The sequence below is a fragment of the Lates calcarifer genome, linkage group LG4, assembly GCF_001640805.2.
Source record: "Lates calcarifer isolate ASB-BC8 linkage group LG4, TLL_Latcal_v3, whole genome shotgun sequence".
In the NCBI taxonomy this organism is placed as follows: Eukaryota; Metazoa; Chordata; class Actinopteri; family Centropomidae; genus Lates; species Lates calcarifer.
Genome location: NC_066836.1, coordinates 18,005,038 through 18,025,199, shown reverse-complemented (window position 1 = coordinate 18,025,199; position 20,162 = coordinate 18,005,038). Strand labels below are relative to the sequence as shown.

The following is a 20,162-nucleotide window of genomic DNA, read 5'->3' as shown; positions in this document are numbered from 1 at the left end:
ATTTCATTAACTGTCTTTGTGTTTTGTATGACAACTATCTTCTTAAATTCCTTTTTTAGGGATGAAAATGTCAGTGGTGGCAGTTTAGTTACTCAATTGCGCAATTTACACAAATGTAATATTCAAAATATTTTCACGTCCACTGTTCTTAATAAAATAAAATTAAAAAAAAAAATCAAATTAAACCATCCACCATCTGTATTTTATTAATACACGTCAGCTTATTCAGTGCCTTAAAATCTGGACAGAGTGAGACCTCTTACTCTTTATTGCTCAAACAGTCACCTATGATTCTTTCTGTTGCAATTGTTGCTCCTCATTTAGTATTTATCACTTAATATTTCCCAGACTGGAAATCTTTGCTCATCCCACTTCATTTAGAAACAACAGCACTTCCTCTTGACGCTCAACTGAGCAGATAGCTCAGGACTCCTTTGCTGCTTGGATTTGCTACAAAAATGTTTCATATTGCCTGAAGTTGCATAACTGTTGTACTTTCCAGTAGTTAACTGCACTCTCTACTTTTTGATTTCCCCCCACATAAAACTGTAGATTTTATAGCAAGATGTGATGTTCGAATGCATCGACTGACGTTTGAGAATGTACAATATATACACAATAAATTAGGATACGACATGATGTAAAAAAAAAAAAAAAAATCTTTTAAATTCAAAGTGCATTGTATTTTACATGAATAAGGGATATCTGATCTTTCATCCATCCATCAATACACTTTCCATTGACACAACTGGAACATCCATGACGATGACACACTTGACCTAGGAACCAAGTCAAGTGTGTCATTGTCAGAATAAGTGTATGCAGGGAGTGAAAGCAAAGAAAAACTTCAACGAAAAATTTTCACCCTTCAATTTTATTGAGGCAGTGAAAAAAAGTCTGTCGAGCACGCTGATCAATCCAAGACGTGTTTATGGACAACCTGTGCTGTTAATCCACACCTCTTAATGTTCACCATCAACCGAACCAAGCCACCTCAGCATCTGAAGCATCCTTGTTGCCATGAAACAAGCCTGAAGATGTTTGGCCGTAGTGTTCATTCGCCCATCTCTGAGGCTCATCACATGGTGACATCAGCACTTGATGAACTGGTGTGTGACCTCATATATTCCCACTGACTCGCTGACTTTCTCATCATAGTCTGTCCAGTCCTGAAGTGTTCAAAACATATTGGTTTGTTATTGAGCTCAGATCACCTGCGAAATCACTGACCAAAAAATTAACAAAATAACTACTGAAATCCACTTCACTCATCACCAAGTATCAAAGGTTGAAATTCTGTTTCAAGTCAAACATTCCCTAAAAAGTTAACACTTGAACAAAACAACAAAACTAAACAGAGAATGTTCTACAAGACAAAATGTTCCCACTGGACTCACTTTTTCTTGTAGGTTTATTTCAGGAAACGGTGTCCCCGACTCTGCTCCCTCTGCAGCAAAGCCAGCCTGGAGGAGGAAAGTAGGGAGTGTCACATGACATTATCATACTGTCCAAGTTACTTGGAAGCAGAAGAATACTTTATAGTTTTGAATGACACATATAAAGCCTTAATCTGAGATAACTGTCTGCTATGTTTCCTCTGGAGTGGGACAAACAGGTGATGGTTTCAGCAGGTCAACTGATTTCACTTCACATCAGAGGCATTTGTTATGTGGATTCTGATTGTCTCCAGACCTCTGACAATGGGACAATAGTCACAGATTTTTTTTTTTTTTTTTTTTGGTAAAATATTCCCTGACTTTTGAGCAACAGATAGCAACAGACATTCCAGTGAACAGGCATGTTAGCAGTACAAAGGGACAGGCACACATAATGTCATTAATTCCACCTGTGTTCAAATGTCAACTATGAAAAAGGCAGATTAAAAAACTTACACAATGTGCATTTAATACTACACACACACACACACACACACACACACACACACACACACACACAGTAAAACTTTTGTTGAAACAAATCTTCTCACTTGTGGTTGGAAGTCAACAGGCTCCAGACCTCGACACTCAAACTGCACCATAGTTTTGAACCTTTCACTGTCCTCGCCCTTCAACCCAGCAAACAGACAGCATTAAAAACAGAGACACACACTGTTAATGGCTTGAAAACTGAGCTGTTTCATTTGCATATTAAGAGCCACTAACTATATATGAAATAAAAATATAAACAATATATAAAAGGTGCATTGTTTTTACTATTGTTTCTCATTACTGAAACAACCTATAACTATCAGTATCTAACTAACATTATTTGTATGTTGCTTAAAGTATTTACATAATTAGCATTTGCCTAAAAGGTAGATCAAGTGCTTTCGACTAGCAGATACAATGTGCAGTATGTTGGAAGTAACTGGTTGCAATACAGCTGCACTGGGGATAAAATAAATGTGTGTCCTGTGTCAGGCTGCATGAAAATAGGCTGGTAGTGTGTGTGCTTAAGAGTAGAAGTATGGGATGTTTATTTACATTATAAGGCGTGATTGTGTCTCCCAAGATATCTGAAAGGAAGAAGTTGACACACTGTATTATTCTTCCACCAGAGCTTTTGCCTCAAAAATGCAGCCAAACTGTGTTAAATGGTGTGCCAGCTCATACCGATTGAATTTTCTCTGGCACAAAGTTTACACTTTTGCACCATGCTGGCACTGCCTCTACCTCCTTTTAGTGGCACACTCTCCTATGGAAACATAAAAAAAAAGAAAAAACAAAGGTTGGATGCTTCATGTGTGTTATTTTTAGATATTCTGGTAAAATGTACAAAGAGCATTTGCATTCTTACCATCAGGGTAACATACTGCCATTTATCTGGGATCTCACCACAGTTCCCACACTTCAGCTAAATTAAGAGAAAAAAATACAGAGACTGTGGTGTTCACACATCCTTGGCAGGAAAGTAAAAATACAAAGTTACATTTGGCCAAGATTAAAGCTTACACTGTTGCAGTTCATTTGGAAAGGACCTGAACTAAAGATACAAGGAGGGGTGGAGGCTGGGATACATTCCCACACGCAACTGCAACAACTGTTGTTAAAGTGGAGTGAAATTGGTACCAAGCTACTGTAATGTTTCAGGAGAGTGTTGAGGTTGGTTCTGACAATAGTGGGAATCTGAGCATCGAACAGTGTGCAGTGATAAATAGTCAACAGTATTGACTATTAGCACAGTGTGCACGTTTTTCCTTATTTAGCTGTTAAAGACGGGGTCGGTGTCAGTATGTTTCCTCTAACAACGAACATGATAAAATCATGACCCTTACTAAGCAGAGAGTGAATAAGCGAATGCGTTATTATATGAAGCAGTGAACTAGCATGCTAGCTTGACAGCCATCCTACCTTCAGGAACCAGCGGAAGTCCTCGCCCAACGGTCTCACGTTGGTGACGTTCTCCAGAGTGGCTTTAAACTGAAGCCCAAATTTCTGTCATGCACATATAAAAGGGAGAGGTTAGAATTCACCCAAATATTAGCTACACCTGCTCACAGTTTACACCAGAAACATGGAGCTACAATGATACATACCACCATCTTGAAGCCTTCCCACTGACAACTTTTCCTGCTGCGTTCAGGTACGCCTCGTATATTCTGGCCTCGGCATCAAAAGGGATAGTTTTGCTTTTTTGGTAGCGTTCGCGACATAATAAAGTAGTCAGTGTAATAGTAACCTATTGTTTCGTTTTATTTAATTTAAATTTTCACCATAAAAATCGACGCAGTCTCACTTTTAGTATTCAAGTTGACCATGCATCCAAATGCTCCCATATCCGTCAGCATTTTAAGGGAGCAGAAATACAGCGGCTGACCGCGCCCTCTAGTGGACACACTGGGAGTCAACTGAACGACCCACTAATACTAACGGTATTTTATTTTTCGAAAAAACACTCATGAAACGGATACACTGGGCTGTACCAGTTTATTAACCATAAAGAAACTGACGACGTCATAAAAATCATTCAAAGCCAATTCAACAGCCATACGTACAAAATGTCATGGTACAAATCATTCATTCAATTGCACTATACATAACAAATACAGCACATGGAATACAAAATTGATTCAACAGTTTTTATTGTAACCTTGCGTTAGAATGGAAACTGGTTTCTAGTGCGGATACTTGCTGTACACATTAACCTGAGGCAACTTTGCAGAGGCATTGTGGTGGGTCTCTGTGGTTATTGTTCCACACACCTGGGATAACTGATATTGCTGTGGCATTGAACACCCTCATCACACCTTTATTCTGGCATTTCAAATCAAAACGGTATAATCAACCTGAGTATACATGTCATACCTTAAGCTTATTCAGTATATGCAAAGTATATATCCAGATTTGAGCACCTTTCTCATGAATCAACAATTCTTTGTCATTCACAAACGGGAGCAGATGTATTAATAAGTTTTGATTGGGACAGTCAATACTCATCAATAAGCCGTTAATTAGAGGGGACAAGCATCTCAAAAAATGTAACAATACCCACAACACTGGACTCAGTTAATACAGTAGCCGGTTGAACCTTCCAGCCTTTGGCTTCACTGGTCTGGTAGTCACAATACTTTCAATGTGACAATTGGTAGTGAAAAATCCTGTGTTGCATTTCTGCTGCTGCAGACATCATACAGAATCAATGTGGTGGACACTTTGTGTAGTAAACAGACTTCTAGTGTAACACATTACACTAAACAATACAATGAGGGAACACTGAAGAAATAGGGTGGGAAACATCGACCAAGATTGTCAGTACAAATACAGAGTTGCAATCCTGGTTTGTACAACTCGTCCTCTACTCTGCATCCTTCTCGTTCAGCATACCCAAACATTTAGCAGACTTCCCCAGCCATTAGGGGTTCAAGTTTTATCAGACATTAAAAAATAAAAAAGGTTTCCCCTCTTTTATTCATTGTCGGCATGATTTCCGATGGAGCAGCGGGGGATACATAAAAAACAAAATGCAAATTGGGAGGAAAATGCATGGGGTCAATTTTAACCCATGGTCTCATCACAAGAATAACAAGATCTTCTCTTCTACCCTCCTGACAAAAAATTTGAATCCAAGAACTTCAACAATTACAATGAAAGTAACTAATAACAAGAGTAGTCTTAATAATAATAATAAAAGGCATTTCAATTCTTTTTGCATCTTTTTTTTCCTCTTCTCTTAAATACAGTGATGCCAAGAGGCATTATTTACAGCACAACCCCCACACCCCTCTCCGCCCTGTGAAGAGAGGTGTGACGAGGTCAATGAGGCCGGCTGCTGGACTCGGAGGTCCGCCGCTGACGTGGAGTACTGTGGCCGTTCATGCAGCCGTTGTGACGCTTGCTTAGCCCGCCATTCAGAATGTCTTGGATGTGCTGTACTATCAAGTTGATGGCCACTGCGGGAAAAGAACGAGACAGAGAGATGGTTACAAAGAGGACTTGAGACTACAACGCTGATTAAGCTTTGCATTTCTTAAACACTGTCAGACTCAGTGGCTAATGTAGCCTCAAGCCACTAGCCTAAAGCAGGGGTGAGGATCGGGATACAGAGGTCTGGTGAATAAATGTCTTCTAAACTCCACACCCCCTGATGTTTTCATTTTCAAACTAGTTTTCAGCCCCAGCCAAGATCAGTGGAGTTCCACTTTAACACAAACGCCTCACAAGGCCTCGAGAGATGCGTTTCCAAACCTGTACAATACAAATGTCAGTTCTATATAATCACTCTGCCCTTACCAAGGTTATCTGCTCCTCGTGGAATAATCACATCTGCATACTTCTTTGTCTAAAGAAATAAAGACATGGTTAAACAGTGCTCAAGTTACCAGACAGACCTCATTTTTCTTGTGTGTACTGCACAATACAGCCAAACTGATACCTGGGATTTAAAAAAAAAAAAAATCTGATTATCAATCGACTGATATCAAGTCAAGGAGCCAATGAATTTGCATTTGACTCTAAAGGATTATGATCAAGATATGTACTGGATGATATGTACTGGATGGGAAGCCCCCACCCCCCACCCCACCCCCATATTTTTGCTGTGCTGCACATCAGCTGAAATATATATCAACATGAATGCAGCTGTGCTAAGCTATGAGGCGCATCAGTCAGACTCTACTGCACAGCCAGAGACGTGGCATGAAGTTAGGAAAACCACTTACTGGCAAACAGAACTCCTCGAAGGCCGGTTTCACAAAGGTGATGTACTGAGCCAGGACTTGCTCCAACTCTCTTCCACGCTCACTGATGTCTCTTAGAACTGAAAGAGGAAGCACAGAAAAGAGGGATAAAATAAGTAACAGCCATTTAACAAAATATAGAAAAAACAGAAATACATGTACATAAAAACCCACACTAATAATCAATGGCGTTATTTGGTGGAGACTTGGGAGAACCTACACTGCTGCAAAAAGAATCGATTTGTATCTCTTATTAATAGTACTCAGATTACCTTGGTTAATCTTTTAAAACTAGCAAACTTAAGTTAGGAGGTGCACTGCTCTCGCTACACACCTCGGCGTGAGAGCCGTGTGTCTGGATCTGTGTCAACAAACAGCTTCATCTGGAACAGATCTCTGATTTCCTGTGAGTAGAACATGAGGATACCCTCAAACAGGACCACATCAGCCGGATACACCGTAACAAACTCCTCTTTCCTGGAATGATACACAGAAAAGTTTCCTTCTTTCTGTCAGTGACTATATTCAGACATGATGCCATGCAATTTCAAAAAGATTGCATAAGTTATCAAGTTAAATGCCAAGTCAGGAACCTATTTATCATGACTTTTAATTGTAGATAAAGCATCTATTCTGCAGTAACGCTTAATGATGGGTGCTGGCCAAAGAGCTATTGAGCAGGAAACAAAGAGAGGTGCTCACCTGGAATGAGTGACAAAATCATAAACTGGAATCTGGACAGTCTTCCCCTGCAGGATCTGTCTGAGTGTCTGCATGATCAGCTCATTGTCAAAGGCATCTGGGGACAAGAAAAGGCCAGAAATGTGAACTCAGTGGGATTTCATATTGCTTAAACCCAGTAGCACAAGCTTAGTGTGCACCCAGTGACACGTGGGACCCCCACACTGCACCTTTTGGTAACTCAGGAATTCCTTTCACGTAGCACGTGTCGGGCTCGGTCTCTGAGCCGCAGAGCAGCTGCCTCTGAGAAAGGCCTGCTGACTGCAAGGTTTTTAAAATCAGCCGTGAAAGGAAACAGGAGCAAGAGGGGAGCAAAGTCAGACTCCAAAAATGGAGTCTATGCTTCTGCCAAGATCATTTTGGGAAATTTACGCACATGGCAGTAAAGCATGCAGCAGAGGACAAGCCTGATTTAAACGTTGTTTTTATATCAGATAAGCAGTTTGGTTGTTAGTGTAATGCAAGTTTTTGTCATCTGAGCCTTCATTTTTAATGTGTGGCACTGAAGCTGACTCAGTTGTTATTAATAACACAAATGACTGCATCTGCTTACACACGTCATCACATTTATCAAGTCAGGTATGTGGGGAATTTCAAAACCTGAGAACCACAGTGAAACTCCACTTGCAAATTAAGTACTACATGAATAATCCCCTCCTTGAGGCCACTGTAATCTGTGATATGACTAACTAACACGCCTGCTGCAAACTAGCTGAGGTGCTATCCCTGGCACAGTGCCTGAGCTGTGCCACCAGCTATCCAGTGTTTCATACCTGGATGATCAAAGTTGAACTGGCCCTTTAACGCCTTGGCCTTCTGCTCTGGAGTCAGCACCTTGTAGAAACTGTCCTGGCTGAGGATCGCCACCTGCCGCTGGTGGTGGTCGATCTTGTTCTGCCCCAGCAGCTCCATAATCTTCTCACATACTGACGACTGCAGGAACAGATGAACAGAAAAGAGATGGCTGTTGGAGCAGGTCACTAGATGGAAAAACTGGGTGATGGGAGTATTGACAGTGTACATACATGGGGGTTAAAAACTATTCAAGGGCACAGTAAAAATCGGCAGCCACACCAGTACCAGGATAAGTGAAAGCACTGTAATGATTAGACTAGTTTCAATTCAGTCAAAACTGAATAGAATTAACACTTTAGTGTTAAACCCACAGTGATGTTTTACTACAAATTAGATTGGGTGGATAATTCCCACCGTGCATGAGGTCAGCTAATACAACCATAGGTGAGCTGTCCTGTGGCCCACCATGTTTGTCCTCACTGACCTCCCCAACTAAATGAATCTCATACCCAGTGCTGACTGGGCATTCCTCAGCTGCCCGAGGCTGTGCTGCTTTTGTGTTCATGAAATTGTGCTACAATGATGAATCTGGACGCCCCCACTCGAGGGCTGGGTGGTTGTGTCATCGCACTCAAACACAGGATTTTGGGCCCAATTTTGAACACGCCACAGATCCAAACAATAATGGTGTTTAGTAGTGCAATAGTGCAATAAAACGACAGCGTCGGCCGCAAATATGACTGTCATGACATGACTGACTGTAAAATAACTGTTTCCGAGGTGTGACTGTCATACTAAGCAAGCTTTCTCTGTTTTTAATGCCCTGGCCACTTGATAGATATTGACCATTTATCTGCTTATTTGCCAGTAATTGACAGGTGATTGATTTTGACTGCAGAAAAAATAAATACTTTTCTATATTTAACAAGAAAATCCGATCTATCCTTTGTACAGGCATCAGCAGTGAGGCTGATGAAAATATAAAGCAACCTGCATTGCTGCCTCACTGAGCGGGGGGGGGGGGGCCCTTCAGACAAGGAGGCTAAAATTACATCACCCAATTCATGAAAAGAGGGTGATCTCACACCCACTGAAGCAGTCACTAACTTCTCACTTAAAACCGGTCTAGCCTGGCGTCAAAACACTGCAGGCAACCCGTCATCCAGCCCTTTGAGACGTTTTTTTTCCAGGAAGAAAAACAGTGGCTCAGTGCCCGTGTGCTGATATCTAGGACAAAGTTGTGGGGGTGGGGGGGGCAAGCTGGGATGAAAGTACACGGAAGAGAGGCGAGTCTTCGCCCTCATATCTATTTCTGTACTGTACTTTCACTGCTAGTGAAACCGAAAAATCAGTAAGAACCATGAAAGGTCAAAAATAATCAACACTATTATTTTAAAATCATTTTGGCTGTGACGCACTATTTCAACTCGTGTCTCCAGTGTGTGTGAGGTGGAGTTTCATGCGCCACTCGTAAATCGCAATATACACCCGGTTCATAACAAAGGGATGTAGTGACGTCTTCGATAATATCCACGTCTGTGTATTTTCTCTGGAACAAGAGGAGGACCGGAGCTTGCGTGCTGCCGTTATTTTTCCACTGCCCACGCAGCCGCGCAAGTTACGGCAAACGGCAAAGCCCGGAGACTATAAATGCGTTTGTTAAAATAAAGGTCGGTATGTGCCCAGGTTAATCTCGGCTAATGTTACACTACACTAAACCCGACCAACGCCTGACTCATTTTACTTTTTGTCAACTTAAAGGTGAACAAAGGGGCGCAGGCGAGATAGAAATCTTCTGAGCTGCTGTTTTTTCCCGCTGGCGCCCGTCTGTGTTATCATTCAGTACACCAACATCTAGGTTAACGTTATTTAACGTTGGCAGTTATCCCTGGTCATTCAAACTAAAACAAACAAATTTAACGCCACACAACTGGTATTCATCTTACCAACCGAATATATCGTTACTATCTTGTCATTTAAATACCGAAGACAGGAAACAAATGTGGTTGGCAATGTTTACAAACACAGTCTAGCTACCCTAAAGCCAAGCTAGCACTAGCTATTGTCTAGCTCACCCGACGCTGCTAGGATAGCATGTGATGGAATTTAGCTAGGTAGCTAACTAAGCTAAAATCAGTGATCTCCACGTAGGCTAAAGGTAGTCGGTCCTGCTACCGCCTAACCGAACAACCACAAACTTAAGTACAAAAGACGGTGGACACGCATGTAAACTTAAACCAGTGCTAACTGAAAGCCTGGTGGTTAAACAGATGAGAGAGCTGTCAATCAAGTCCCCACGTCGTTTCGCTGAAGCCACGCGGTCCAGTATCTGCCGGTTGTCGACTCATCTGCCGTGATTTAGCTCAAATTCTAAACATGACAATTCGCGAAAACTGTCAAATTAGCTAAGTGAGGTGCCAACCTTGCCGCTGGCGGTGCCTCCGGAGACACCGATGAGAAAGGGTTGTCGAATAATGTTGATGTTCTCGCCGCGGTCCGTTAGATGTGTCTCACTGTCGCCGGCCATGCTTGCAATGTGCCGTCTGAGCTGCTGTGCAGGAAGATCATCGTGGCGGAACTCCTCCCACGCCACCACCAATTTAAGTTTTACAGTCTCACAGTTTGAATTATATAAATGTATTACAACATATTTTTATGTATGTTCATTGTCGTGCACGCAGAGTTTATCATTTATAAGATTTTTAATTTGCAAATATTACCAAATATTCTTTTTGTGATTGACAGTGAAGCCATCCAATCATCTGTTACGCTTTAGCTGTCGTATTTCAGCCTCGGACGTATACTTTATTTGCCCCGCCTCCTGGTTGAGCTTCAGCGAAAGAAAGTAACGTTAACTAAAAATACAAACAGATTTCGATTCATTATCTTCAAAACCGCATTTAATGTAAGGACATCTGAGGGTATGTATATTACCAAGACTTAAATACAGTAGTGAAACATTATGAATATATGACAGGTAGAAGTAGCTAATGTTGACAGTTATGTACACTTGCTGTAGTTGGCGTTTTCTCAAATTGTCGGTTTTGTTTGTATTATGTGACAGTGTTGCACCGCATTAACCTGCACAATGTATTTTACAGTTATCGGGTAAACTTTGAGTAACACGGCCAGTTTAAGTATGATCCAGAGGCTCGCTGTGTCCCTGCGGCGGCGGCCCGCAGCTGCTCCTCTCGGGGCAGCGGTTCGATGCGTCTCCTCGGCCTCAGTGAACGTCACAGTCCCGCTAAACTTCTGGGCTGGCAAGAGAAGGACGAGCCAAGAGAACTGCAACAAGGAAAATGTCTATGAACCTGCCACAGGTAAGCCATACAGTCATTTAATACTGGGGGAAAACATTTCTGACCTTACTGACACTGTCTCCTAACTGGACTATGCACATTGCTGTGTGAAGATGTCTCTGTGGTTATCTCTGGCCTAGGAAAACAATATCAGATACTTGAACGGGCTACTTGACCTTCTGAAAACTTTCTAGCTCATGCTCCTTTAAATACTGTTGATCTATATAGTCACACCCAGTCATATGTAACCAGTTTTATGGCCCTGGGGCAGCTTCAGTAGAGCAGAACCAAGACATATGACCACATCCTTAGCTTTTATAGCCTGCCTAGTACCCTGTGCATTGTAGATGTTCAGTCTCATTAATTTTAAGGCTCTCTTTGGCTTGATTCTTAGTTTCAGTTCAGACATCTTTGAGCTGGCACACAGCCTGTGTGCAGCCCACTGTCCAGGAACAATGATGCTCCTTATCTTAGTGCTGCCCTGTCACTGGAAATGAAACGCGCACGCCGTGTAAATGTCAGTCTTAATTCAGTGTGCCACAGCCCATACCCTACAGGCCTGGACTTAATTTGCTTCTTTACTGAAGGATGACTCACAATGAATCAGTACTAACCAAATGAACAAGCAATGCGAGATGGCCAAATAGAAACTGTGTAACCTGTTGTTTTTTTATATTTAACCTGCATACTTTGCTGTTGTCACCATTATATGTTGCACCTTGAAGGGCGAATCTTGTGCCATTTGGAGCCTTGTGGTGCTGTGGATGTCAATCAGGCTGTGAAGGCTGCCAAATCAGCCTTTGGCCATTGGAGCAAAATGTCAGGAATGGAGAGGGCGAGGATCATGATAGAAGCTGCCCATATCATTGAGGTGTTCATTCTGTGTGTTTGTGTTTCATAGTTGCTAAATACCTAAATTGGCTAATAAGTTGTTGTTATGATTACAAATCACAATGATCACAAATTCTATAATGAAATTCAATAGGGGATAATAGCTTCTACAAAATTCATGAAAGATTTCCTGAATGTTTTGTACATCCAGTATTGTTCCTACACTAACACAATTTATTACATTAACCCCGGTTTTCATGCACAGAGCAGGAGAGAGGAGATAGCTGAAATGGAGGTGGTCAACAATGGGAAGTCCATCACAGAGGCTCGTCTGGACGTGGACTCCGGCAGACTGTGTATAGAGTACTATGCAGGACTGGCCAGCACTCTGGCAGGTTGGTTACAACTCTCACTTATTAGTTAAGTGTTTTCATACTCAGCCAGCATGTGGAAAATAAATAACAGATACAGGGATGGTGGCCATTTAACTTTACATTATGAAAATTTTATTAATTACAAGTTCTGGTCTGGATGCCCATATTATGAGCCCATTAGCTCATTATGAGACACTGTTTGTGTGAAAATCCAGTTTGATGGACATTTTTACTTTATGCAAAAATGTTATGACATACATTTTTGCATTCCAGCATCAGCACTTTTTAGAATGACAATTGAACCTTTTATTTCATCATGTTTATGCCTCTGTTTTCCCATGTCAAGGCCAGCATGTGCAGTTGCCCGGAGGATCCTTCGCCTACACCCGCAGGGAACCTTTGGGAGTCTGCGTCGGCATTGGTGCCTGGAATTATCCTTTTCAGATAGCTTCTTGGAAATCAGCTCCAGCTCTGGCCTGTGGTATGAGATTCTTCTAAAGCTATCAAGGCATCTGTGAATATTACTGTGAATGATTTCCTGTCAGGAAGCTTATGTTTTTGGTTAGCTGTGTTTGTTTATTTGTTTTTTACCAGAATATCTCAAAAACGACATAATAAAAAGTTGAAGCATGGGCCAAGGAAAACTTAGCTTTTGGGTTTGGATAACCCCACAGTGCAGCAGTTTATAAAGCAGTTTACATATAGCCTAATAACTCCTGAATGGTAAGGCTTAAAGTAGGTTTAGATATTGGTTGAACCTGAAGAAAGTTTTTGCATTTTTCCTTTAAATGTTTGTACATTTTTCTAGGTTTGGCTTATTTAACATAATCTGTTGTAACTCCTAAACATACATGTGTAATTGCAGCCAAATCAAAATGATGGGTATACACATTTACTCTGAACAATCCATAAAAATATAATGGCTCTTCACCTACAGATGGCACTACAGCAACATGATGAATTTAAATAGCTGTATCCCAGTGGTATATCTCTTTACTTAATTCTTGATGTAACAGGCCCCAACATTCACAATGTAACTATTGTGCCAAATTCACAACCACAGTCATAACTACATGTATTTAATGGGCAACTGTATCAGATTTGAGTGGTTTCTAGTTTGCAAAATGAGTCAAACAATTTCAGTATAAATAGTTATTTGTTTTCTCTCTCTCTCATGTCTGTCATATAAAACAGGAAACTCCATGGTGTTCAAGCCATCACCAGTGACGCCCGTGACAGCAGTCATGCTGGCAGAGATCTATACGAAGGCTGGCGCTCCAGAGGGGCTGTTCAACGTAGTGCAAGGTAGCCAGGAGACTGGCAGCTTACTCTGCCACCATCCTGACGTGGCTAAGGTGTCCTTCACTGGGAGTGTGCCAACAGGCAAGAAGGTCAGTGTTATTTATATGTGGTGAACTAAAAATTCTACAAACCCTGTCATTTTTTCTTGGTTTTATTATTGTGGTATTAAAAATGTTTCTGTCCTGATATGTAATGAGATCAGGTTAAGTGATTGATTTGCAACCAAATGACTTTGATCCATAGATTATGGAGATGGCATCCAAGGGGGTGAAACCTGTAACTCTGGAGCTTGGGGGGAAATCTCCTCTGCTCATCTTCCAGGACTGTGATCTGGAGAACGCTGTGAGGGGAGCTCTCATGGCCAATTTCCTGTCCCAAGGCCAGGTAGTGTGCACTGTTTTGCATTTTCAATACGCTGTCACATTTTAGCATCTTTATGTGCTGACACATTCTATTTTTGTGTGCAATCTACACATGAAAGCATATTGTTTGATTTGTTTGATTTCAAATGTATCACAGGTCTGCAGCAACGGTACAAGAGTGTTCGTTCAGAAGAATATTCTGCCTGAGTTTGTGGAGGAGATTGTGAAGAGGACCCAGGCGATTGAGATAGGAGACCCGCTATTAGAGAGCACCCGAATGGGAGCACTGGTCAGCCAGCCACATCTAGAAAAAGTCCTGTCCTTTGTGGATCAGGCAAAGAAAGAGGCAAGACTTGTCAGAATGATGTGTTTTTCTTTGTCGAAAGGATTGTGTAGAGCAACTTAAATTTAGACTGTGGTGTGAATTTTTTGTTTCCAGGGAGCCAGGGTGTTGTGTGGAGGTGAACGTTTTGTCCCATCAGACCCCAGACTCAAAGGTGGATACTATATGACACCGTGTGTGTTGGGTAAGAGTTCAGCATACTTATATATATAGATAGAGAACATACAGTGTAGAGTGACTGAGTTTTTTAAGTATCAGTGTGTCCACTGACTTGTTTGGTACTTTTCTACAAATACAGGTGACTGCACAGATGAGATGACATGTGTGAAGGAGGAAATCTTTGGTCCCGTCATGTCCTTGTTGTCATTTGAAACAGAAGAGGAAGTGCTGCAGAGAGCCAACAACACCACCATGGGTCTGGCTGCAGGAGTTTTCACCAGGTAATTTTAGGTCATTTTAGGCCAATAAATCAGATTTTTTTTAAACCATAAGAATGTCTTTATTCTTCGTGACGAATCTGGATTTAGGCTGATGTTGGCAAACCAGCTACCTTTCACATCTCTCTGATTAATTTTTGCTTTTCCTCATTATCATCATCACCTCTTTACTCCACATATTAGTAGAAACTCTCAATCAACTCTGAGCCACCTGTGAGCTTTTTTTGTGCATCAACTAAAGCTGAAATGACAAATAGCTGCCCAAAAACCTTTAGTAGCTAAGTGTACTGTAACATCACTTTGTGATAGTGAGTCACAGTAGTGCTCAGTCTGCTCTCAGTCTAACATGATAAGAAGAAGTAGTGCTGCCTAGAGGGCATAGTTTAACCTCTAAATGCGATGATGGCTGAAGCTTTTGGTAAGTAAACAGCTGTTAATGCTAATGTTCATTATGTAGCGATAGCAACCTACACATAGTTGAATTGAATTTGTTGAAGCACAGAGTCTGAAGAACAAAACATGTTTGAAACCATCCAAATACTCACAGTCTGGACTGTAATTTTTGGCCCAATACATCACTGCTTTAATATTCTTAAAATGAGCACACGACTAATTGAAGGGTTTTAAAAAATGTTTTGTTTTACATCTGTAGGGATGTGAGGCGAGCACACCGTGTGGTTGAGCAGATCAAAGCTGGCTCCTGTTTTATCAATAACTACAACATCACTCCTGTGGAGGTGCCATTTGGAGGCTTTAAAATGTCAGGTACAGTCTGATTGTGTTTTTGCACATAGACCAAGAGCTAAGTGTCACCGGCAAATTCTTATTTTTATTAACATCATTTCAGTCTGCTTGCAACACTACAGGGTTGATTATTGTGACCTGCATCACTAGGACAGAGATTGTAGCCATTAAGTTGTCCTGGTTCCAACTCTGTTTTCAAACCAGGTTAAAATAGATATTGTAAGTTTTAAATGAACCAAGTCTAGTTATAGGGAATATTCATACAAATGACTCTATTAACATTGTGTTTTCATACAAAATATAATGTGTTATCAGTAGCTAATATGATTTGTGTGGAAAGTAGTTCATTATTTTAAAACCTAGTTTCCCCTTTCACAGTAAGTGGAAGTAAATGTATAATCCTTACATTCACCAGGCATAGGGCGGGAGAATGGCCAGGTGACCATTGAATACTATTCCCAGCTGAAGACGGTGTTTGTGGAGATGGGCGATGTGGACAGTCTCTTCTAGGAAACACACACAGAGGAGGATGAAGCTGTAACACTGAGCCAGAGACAGTAACAGATGGTCTGGAGACAGATATTGCCTCCATCACTCAATGAAAAACCATCAAACGTCAGTGCTCTGAAGTGATGACAAACAAGCCTTGATCAATGGAGATCCGTCCTTAGTGTGAGCCATGATTTTCAATGTTTTGTTGATTGAAGGGAAATGTAGCAAAGTTCAAGTCAATCAGAGACAAATAGCTGTGGTAACTAAGACAAATAATGGCAATGTGATGTTAATAGAATTTGAAATGTTATTTACATTTTTGTACAAAACAAATCAAAGTTTACAATCAGCTTTTATTTTTTTAACAATACACATCAATGTATTTGTATACAAATACAATACTAAAAAAATGAAACACTTTTGAACATTGTATTGATTTAAATAATCTATATTGTACATTTTGTGTACGCTTATTGTACTGCATTGTTTAAATTAGAGCTGTGACAGCATCATTTTGTGTGTAGTGTGAATTATTGAAGGAACTAGTCTAACTCATTTGTTAATCATGTAAATTGTGACATAAACACTGTAAATATTTCAATAAAATAAAGACATTTTTCACTGATGTGTTTGTATCGCTGTCAGAGCACTTGTCTTGTTGGCTAAATTCTTCTTCTCTTCCTTGCCAGATTTTTGGCAGCTGCATGTTTCTAAGATAGAAAAAAAAAAGATAATAACCCTTTTTACAATTCATGAGAAGCTCCAAAATGTCATGATTTCTGTATTTGTCTATAACCTGCATACTCTCTTACGATCATTCCTTTGTACATCTTTACCTTTGCCACAGGTCTGGTGGGTTTCTTGAACTGTGCAGACTCTGTTTAAAGTAAAGTGTTCAGTGAATCACCTCAGATAAATTTTAGAGCTTTGTAACAGCAACAGCACATTAACTTACCATCTTCAGAGGGTAGATCATCTTCATCGTGTATTTTCTTGCGAGGAGCCTGTAACAAGGTGTTCATAATTATAAGAAGAAGCCAAACAGAAAACCTCAGTTGTGAGAACACTATGAAACTGAAATTTGGGTTCTTGCTCTTCTATCTGGACTTACCTTGATTGTATCGCTCCTTGGTGCATCTCTCTGAGAAACCTGCTTGGTCTCCCTCAGGTGGTTCCCTTCCTGAAGTTTCTCCAGCCGGCCTTGTTCGACGGACACACGAACTCTCAAACTGTGGAAGCACGTCTGCACCTCACCCACCTTGAAGTGCACAGCCACACCTTCAAACCACAGACTGTCACATTCGCCCTCCTTGAAGCCTGGTGGTTGGTAGTCAGCAGGAGTGACTTTAAAAGGGGAGCAGGATGAGATGTTTTCATTAAACAACCCAAATAATCAAACTGGATTTTTAATTGATTCTCTGTGACATCTTACTGTCATCATAATAGTAGAGCTTCATGGTGAGGTAGACATTATTGGGAAGGGCATCCAAGTTCTGCATGAGCAGGAAGAGCTTCCTGACAAGCAGCACAGAGGCTCTCTTGGTGTCCTCCAGTGTCACCTGCATCTTCATGTCATTGTTTCTGCAATTTCATGAAGGTTATATCACTACTAACTCACCTGTGGAGACCACATCTACAGTATATGACACATGCAAACACAGTATGTCCAACCAAACCTGAGTATATCCATCTCTGGCCTCTTCTCTGTGTATTTGAATTTGAACTGGTACGACTCAATAATGCACTGCAAAAAGAGAAAAATCAATCAGTGTTTCTTAATGTTGATCCGACTGCCAATTGTTCAGTAATTTAGGAGAGAACTTACATTTGGTTCATCAGGGTTGGTGTACACCTAAATTGCAATAATATATACAAAGTAATTGTTGGTAACTTCTTTGCTCTATGTAAGCAATGAGTTAAACTTAAATGCTGCTGATTTACATACCCCAATGTACACGATCTGGAGCTGTTCAGAGGACAACATTTAATATTAGTAAAAGTGGTTGCAGCATTGATCAAAACTGCAGACCAGATATTACAAAGCATTCACAGATGCAATAACTTACATACTGCTTCTCTAATGCATCAAAGCAGCCCATCATCCTGGAAGAAACAGGGATGAACAGGATAAATAGGGAAAAAATTAAGTGCTGATTATTACTGCAGATTATCCATTTTAAATGAGCCAGGTTTGGCCTCTTAGGTTGAGCCAGCTGCTGCGAGCAGCAGGCTGAAGACAACTCTAAAGTCTGGGAGCATTACGACAGGAAAATTATAATCTTTATTATAATTTATTTTAATTACCATTTCACAACTTTGCTGGCACCAGGCGTGCTGCAGTCCTCACGTAAAACTTTGATGCACAGATCTGGTAATGTGGCAAACAGCAAATGACAAAATAAACGGCATTTAGGCGACAGATAGCAGAATGTGTCCTTACTATGATAATCATATTATATCCGCAATGAGCCTGTTGTTAAATTATGATTTCTGGAGCTACCTGTCATGTTTACAAGGTCTATAAATGTTATTTCTCCCTGATTGTTGTTTATAGTAGAATACAGTACTAATTACAGAATAGAGTTAAAAAATCTGTCTTTTAAAATCGTGAAGTGAACCACATATGAGATCCACTGCTCTTCCTAAACTTTGCCTGCCTGGAATACACTGCTAAAAATTACAAGGTTTTCCAAAAAATGTCCATCAGTTTTGTGGTCATCTGTGATCACCTTCCAGATATCTGGATCTGTAGGCATCCTCCGGGAAAATCCCTCTGAGATAGGTGATGGAGGACACTGCCACAGCCATCATCCTCTTAACGAAGACGAGGGACTCGTTCTTGGTTTTTAGATCGTTCAGGAATAAACCTGTCCACTTTAAACAGTGACAAGAAGACGTTTTAAAGGAGAAAACATTCAAATGAACGTGACAGCTCGTGGCCACGCGATGGCGACAGCTCACTGCCTTACGTATTTTACTAAACAGACAGAAAAAGTCATTAATATGCAAATAACTTCGTAACAAATATTATTTTCAGCTTGTGTGTGGTGTGTTCAAACCTCAGCAGTTTCCTCCTTGTTCTTCCTGAGACACATTTTCCTTGCTGCCATTTTCCTCTTTTCTATTGCCGCCGGTTAGCTAGCTAGGTATGGCTAATGCTAATGCATAAACTAACTAACATAAATATTTAATCTCAGCTAATTCCAGAAAAGAAACAGTAATATTATCTTCACTTTCCTCTTGAAATTATCATGCGGTCAAAGAAGCCTATTTCAATTTTGAACAAGTTAGGATAAAGTTATTCAAACATGAAACAGCTCTATAGTCTATGAAACAACCAGACAAATATGATCTCATAATCAGTGTTTCCCGCCAAAAATATGTCCCCAGTGATACAGTACACTGTGTACCATATATAGGTTAGTGGAGGAGGTGGACTGACATTTAACTAACAGGACTTTACATGAAGTAGAAGGGGGTAGAATAAATAACCTTTTTTTCCCCCTTTTTTGATTTTCTGAATCATTAACAGGTAATTAATTAATATGCCCGTTTATTCAAGTAAAATACATTAACAGGAATGTTAACTGACTGGTAAGCTTTGGATACTTGACACATGCCAATTCTATATTAATTGAAGTTGCAGCAAAACCATAGGTGTAATACATAACATTAATGATTGCTTTGTTTGAATTGCTTTGTTTGGTGTTCCAGTAAGTCAGGTCAGTAAGCCAACATTCACAATACAGGGCCATAATAGTAAAACATCTAAGTGAAACACAGCCAGAACTGCTACGATGAATTACACCAGCGCTTTTCATCTTGTGCCAAATTAAAATGTCTGTGGTGAGGTATTAGGTCTATGGGAAGGACAAATTAAAGGCCCTGTTGAGGGCCCTCACATTAATGCGAGTTAAATTATTATGTATTTTATATTCAAAAGAATCTGATTTGTAGGTAGAGTTATCACAAAATTAACAGGAGTGATTGTCAATCAAAACTGAAGAGGTCTAATCAGCTGTGTAAAAACACCATTTACACAATTCAGTACAGTAGCTAAGCCTCTAGCTTCTTTTGAGACACTTGAGACTGGAGTTTTTCTTCCACTATTCTTTTTTTGTGCAGAAACACTAAGGTAATAGATGTAAGAAAAAGCTGGGAAACAAAGTACCCATAGTACCCATGATACTGTGACAGTAGCTGTAGCATTGTACATCATAAAAAAAAATCCAACATGTACCTGACTTGATAATATTAAACAAGACCC

At 40.4% G+C, this 20,162-nt stretch overlaps 4 protein-coding genes across 5 annotated transcripts; 1 reads left to right on the top strand and 3 right to left on the bottom strand.

The window, feature by feature from the left end:
• Window positions 1-855: 855 nt before the first annotated feature.
• czib (CXXC motif containing zinc binding protein) lies at window positions 856-3,697 on the bottom strand. The gene is made up of 8 exons (XM_018677314.2): window positions 3,536-3,697; window positions 3,351-3,434; window positions 2,797-2,853; window positions 2,613-2,694; window positions 2,484-2,515; window positions 1,988-2,065; window positions 1,398-1,463; window positions 856-1,169 (listed from the first exon to the last, which is right to left on the bottom strand). The coding sequence occupies exons 1-8, from the start codon at window positions 3,539-3,541 to the stop codon at window positions 1,092-1,094; spliced, it is 483 nt and encodes a 160-aa protein (XP_018532830.1). The 5' UTR covers window positions 3,542-3,697; the 3' UTR covers window positions 856-1,091.
• Window positions 3,698-3,909: 212 nt separating this feature from the next.
• On the bottom strand, window positions 3,910-10,293 carry uck2b (uridine-cytidine kinase 2b). Its single transcript, XM_018677312.2, has 7 exons — window positions 10,134-10,293; window positions 7,690-7,849; window positions 6,878-6,974; window positions 6,510-6,652; window positions 6,158-6,255; window positions 5,730-5,778; window positions 3,910-5,389 (listed from the first exon to the last, which is right to left on the bottom strand). The coding sequence occupies exons 1-7, from the start codon at window positions 10,236-10,238 to the stop codon at window positions 5,253-5,255; spliced, it is 789 nt and encodes a 262-aa protein (XP_018532828.1). The 5' UTR covers window positions 10,239-10,293; the 3' UTR covers window positions 3,910-5,252.
• Window positions 10,294-10,490: 197 nt separating this feature from the next.
• On the top strand, window positions 10,491-16,520 carry aldh9a1b (aldehyde dehydrogenase 9 family, member A1b). Of its 2 annotated transcripts, XM_018677307.2 has the most exons (12): window positions 10,491-10,632; window positions 10,813-11,031; window positions 11,736-11,881; window positions 12,107-12,236; window positions 12,562-12,696; window positions 13,410-13,606; window positions 13,761-13,901; window positions 14,037-14,225; window positions 14,319-14,406; window positions 14,521-14,662; window positions 15,312-15,424; window positions 15,819-16,520. In XM_018677307.2, exons 2-12 carry the CDS (start codon window positions 10,851-10,853, stop codon window positions 15,911-15,913), a joined length of 1,557 nt encoding a protein of 518 aa, XP_018532823.1. In that variant the 5' UTR covers window positions 10,491-10,632; window positions 10,813-10,850; the 3' UTR covers window positions 15,914-16,520. The 2 variants fall into 2 exon arrangements, with proteins under 2 accessions (XP_018532823.1, XP_018532825.1); XM_018677309.2 differs by lacking the exons at window positions 10,491-10,632; window positions 11,736-11,881 and having other exon boundaries at window positions 10,865-11,031.
• Window positions 16,231-20,135, bottom strand: zte38 (zebrafish testis-expressed 38). The gene is made up of 12 exons (XM_018677310.2): window positions 18,955-20,135; window positions 18,625-18,769; window positions 18,200-18,263; window positions 17,962-17,998; window positions 17,841-17,861; window positions 17,721-17,747; window positions 17,572-17,639; window positions 17,328-17,476; window positions 17,007-17,239; window positions 16,851-16,899; window positions 16,732-16,772; window positions 16,231-16,605 (listed from the first exon to the last, which is right to left on the bottom strand). The coding sequence occupies exons 1-12, from the start codon at window positions 19,003-19,005 to the stop codon at window positions 16,558-16,560; spliced, it is 933 nt and encodes a 310-aa protein (XP_018532826.1). The 5' UTR covers window positions 19,006-20,135; the 3' UTR covers window positions 16,231-16,557.
• Between the last annotated feature and the right edge of the window lie 27 nt (window positions 20,136-20,162).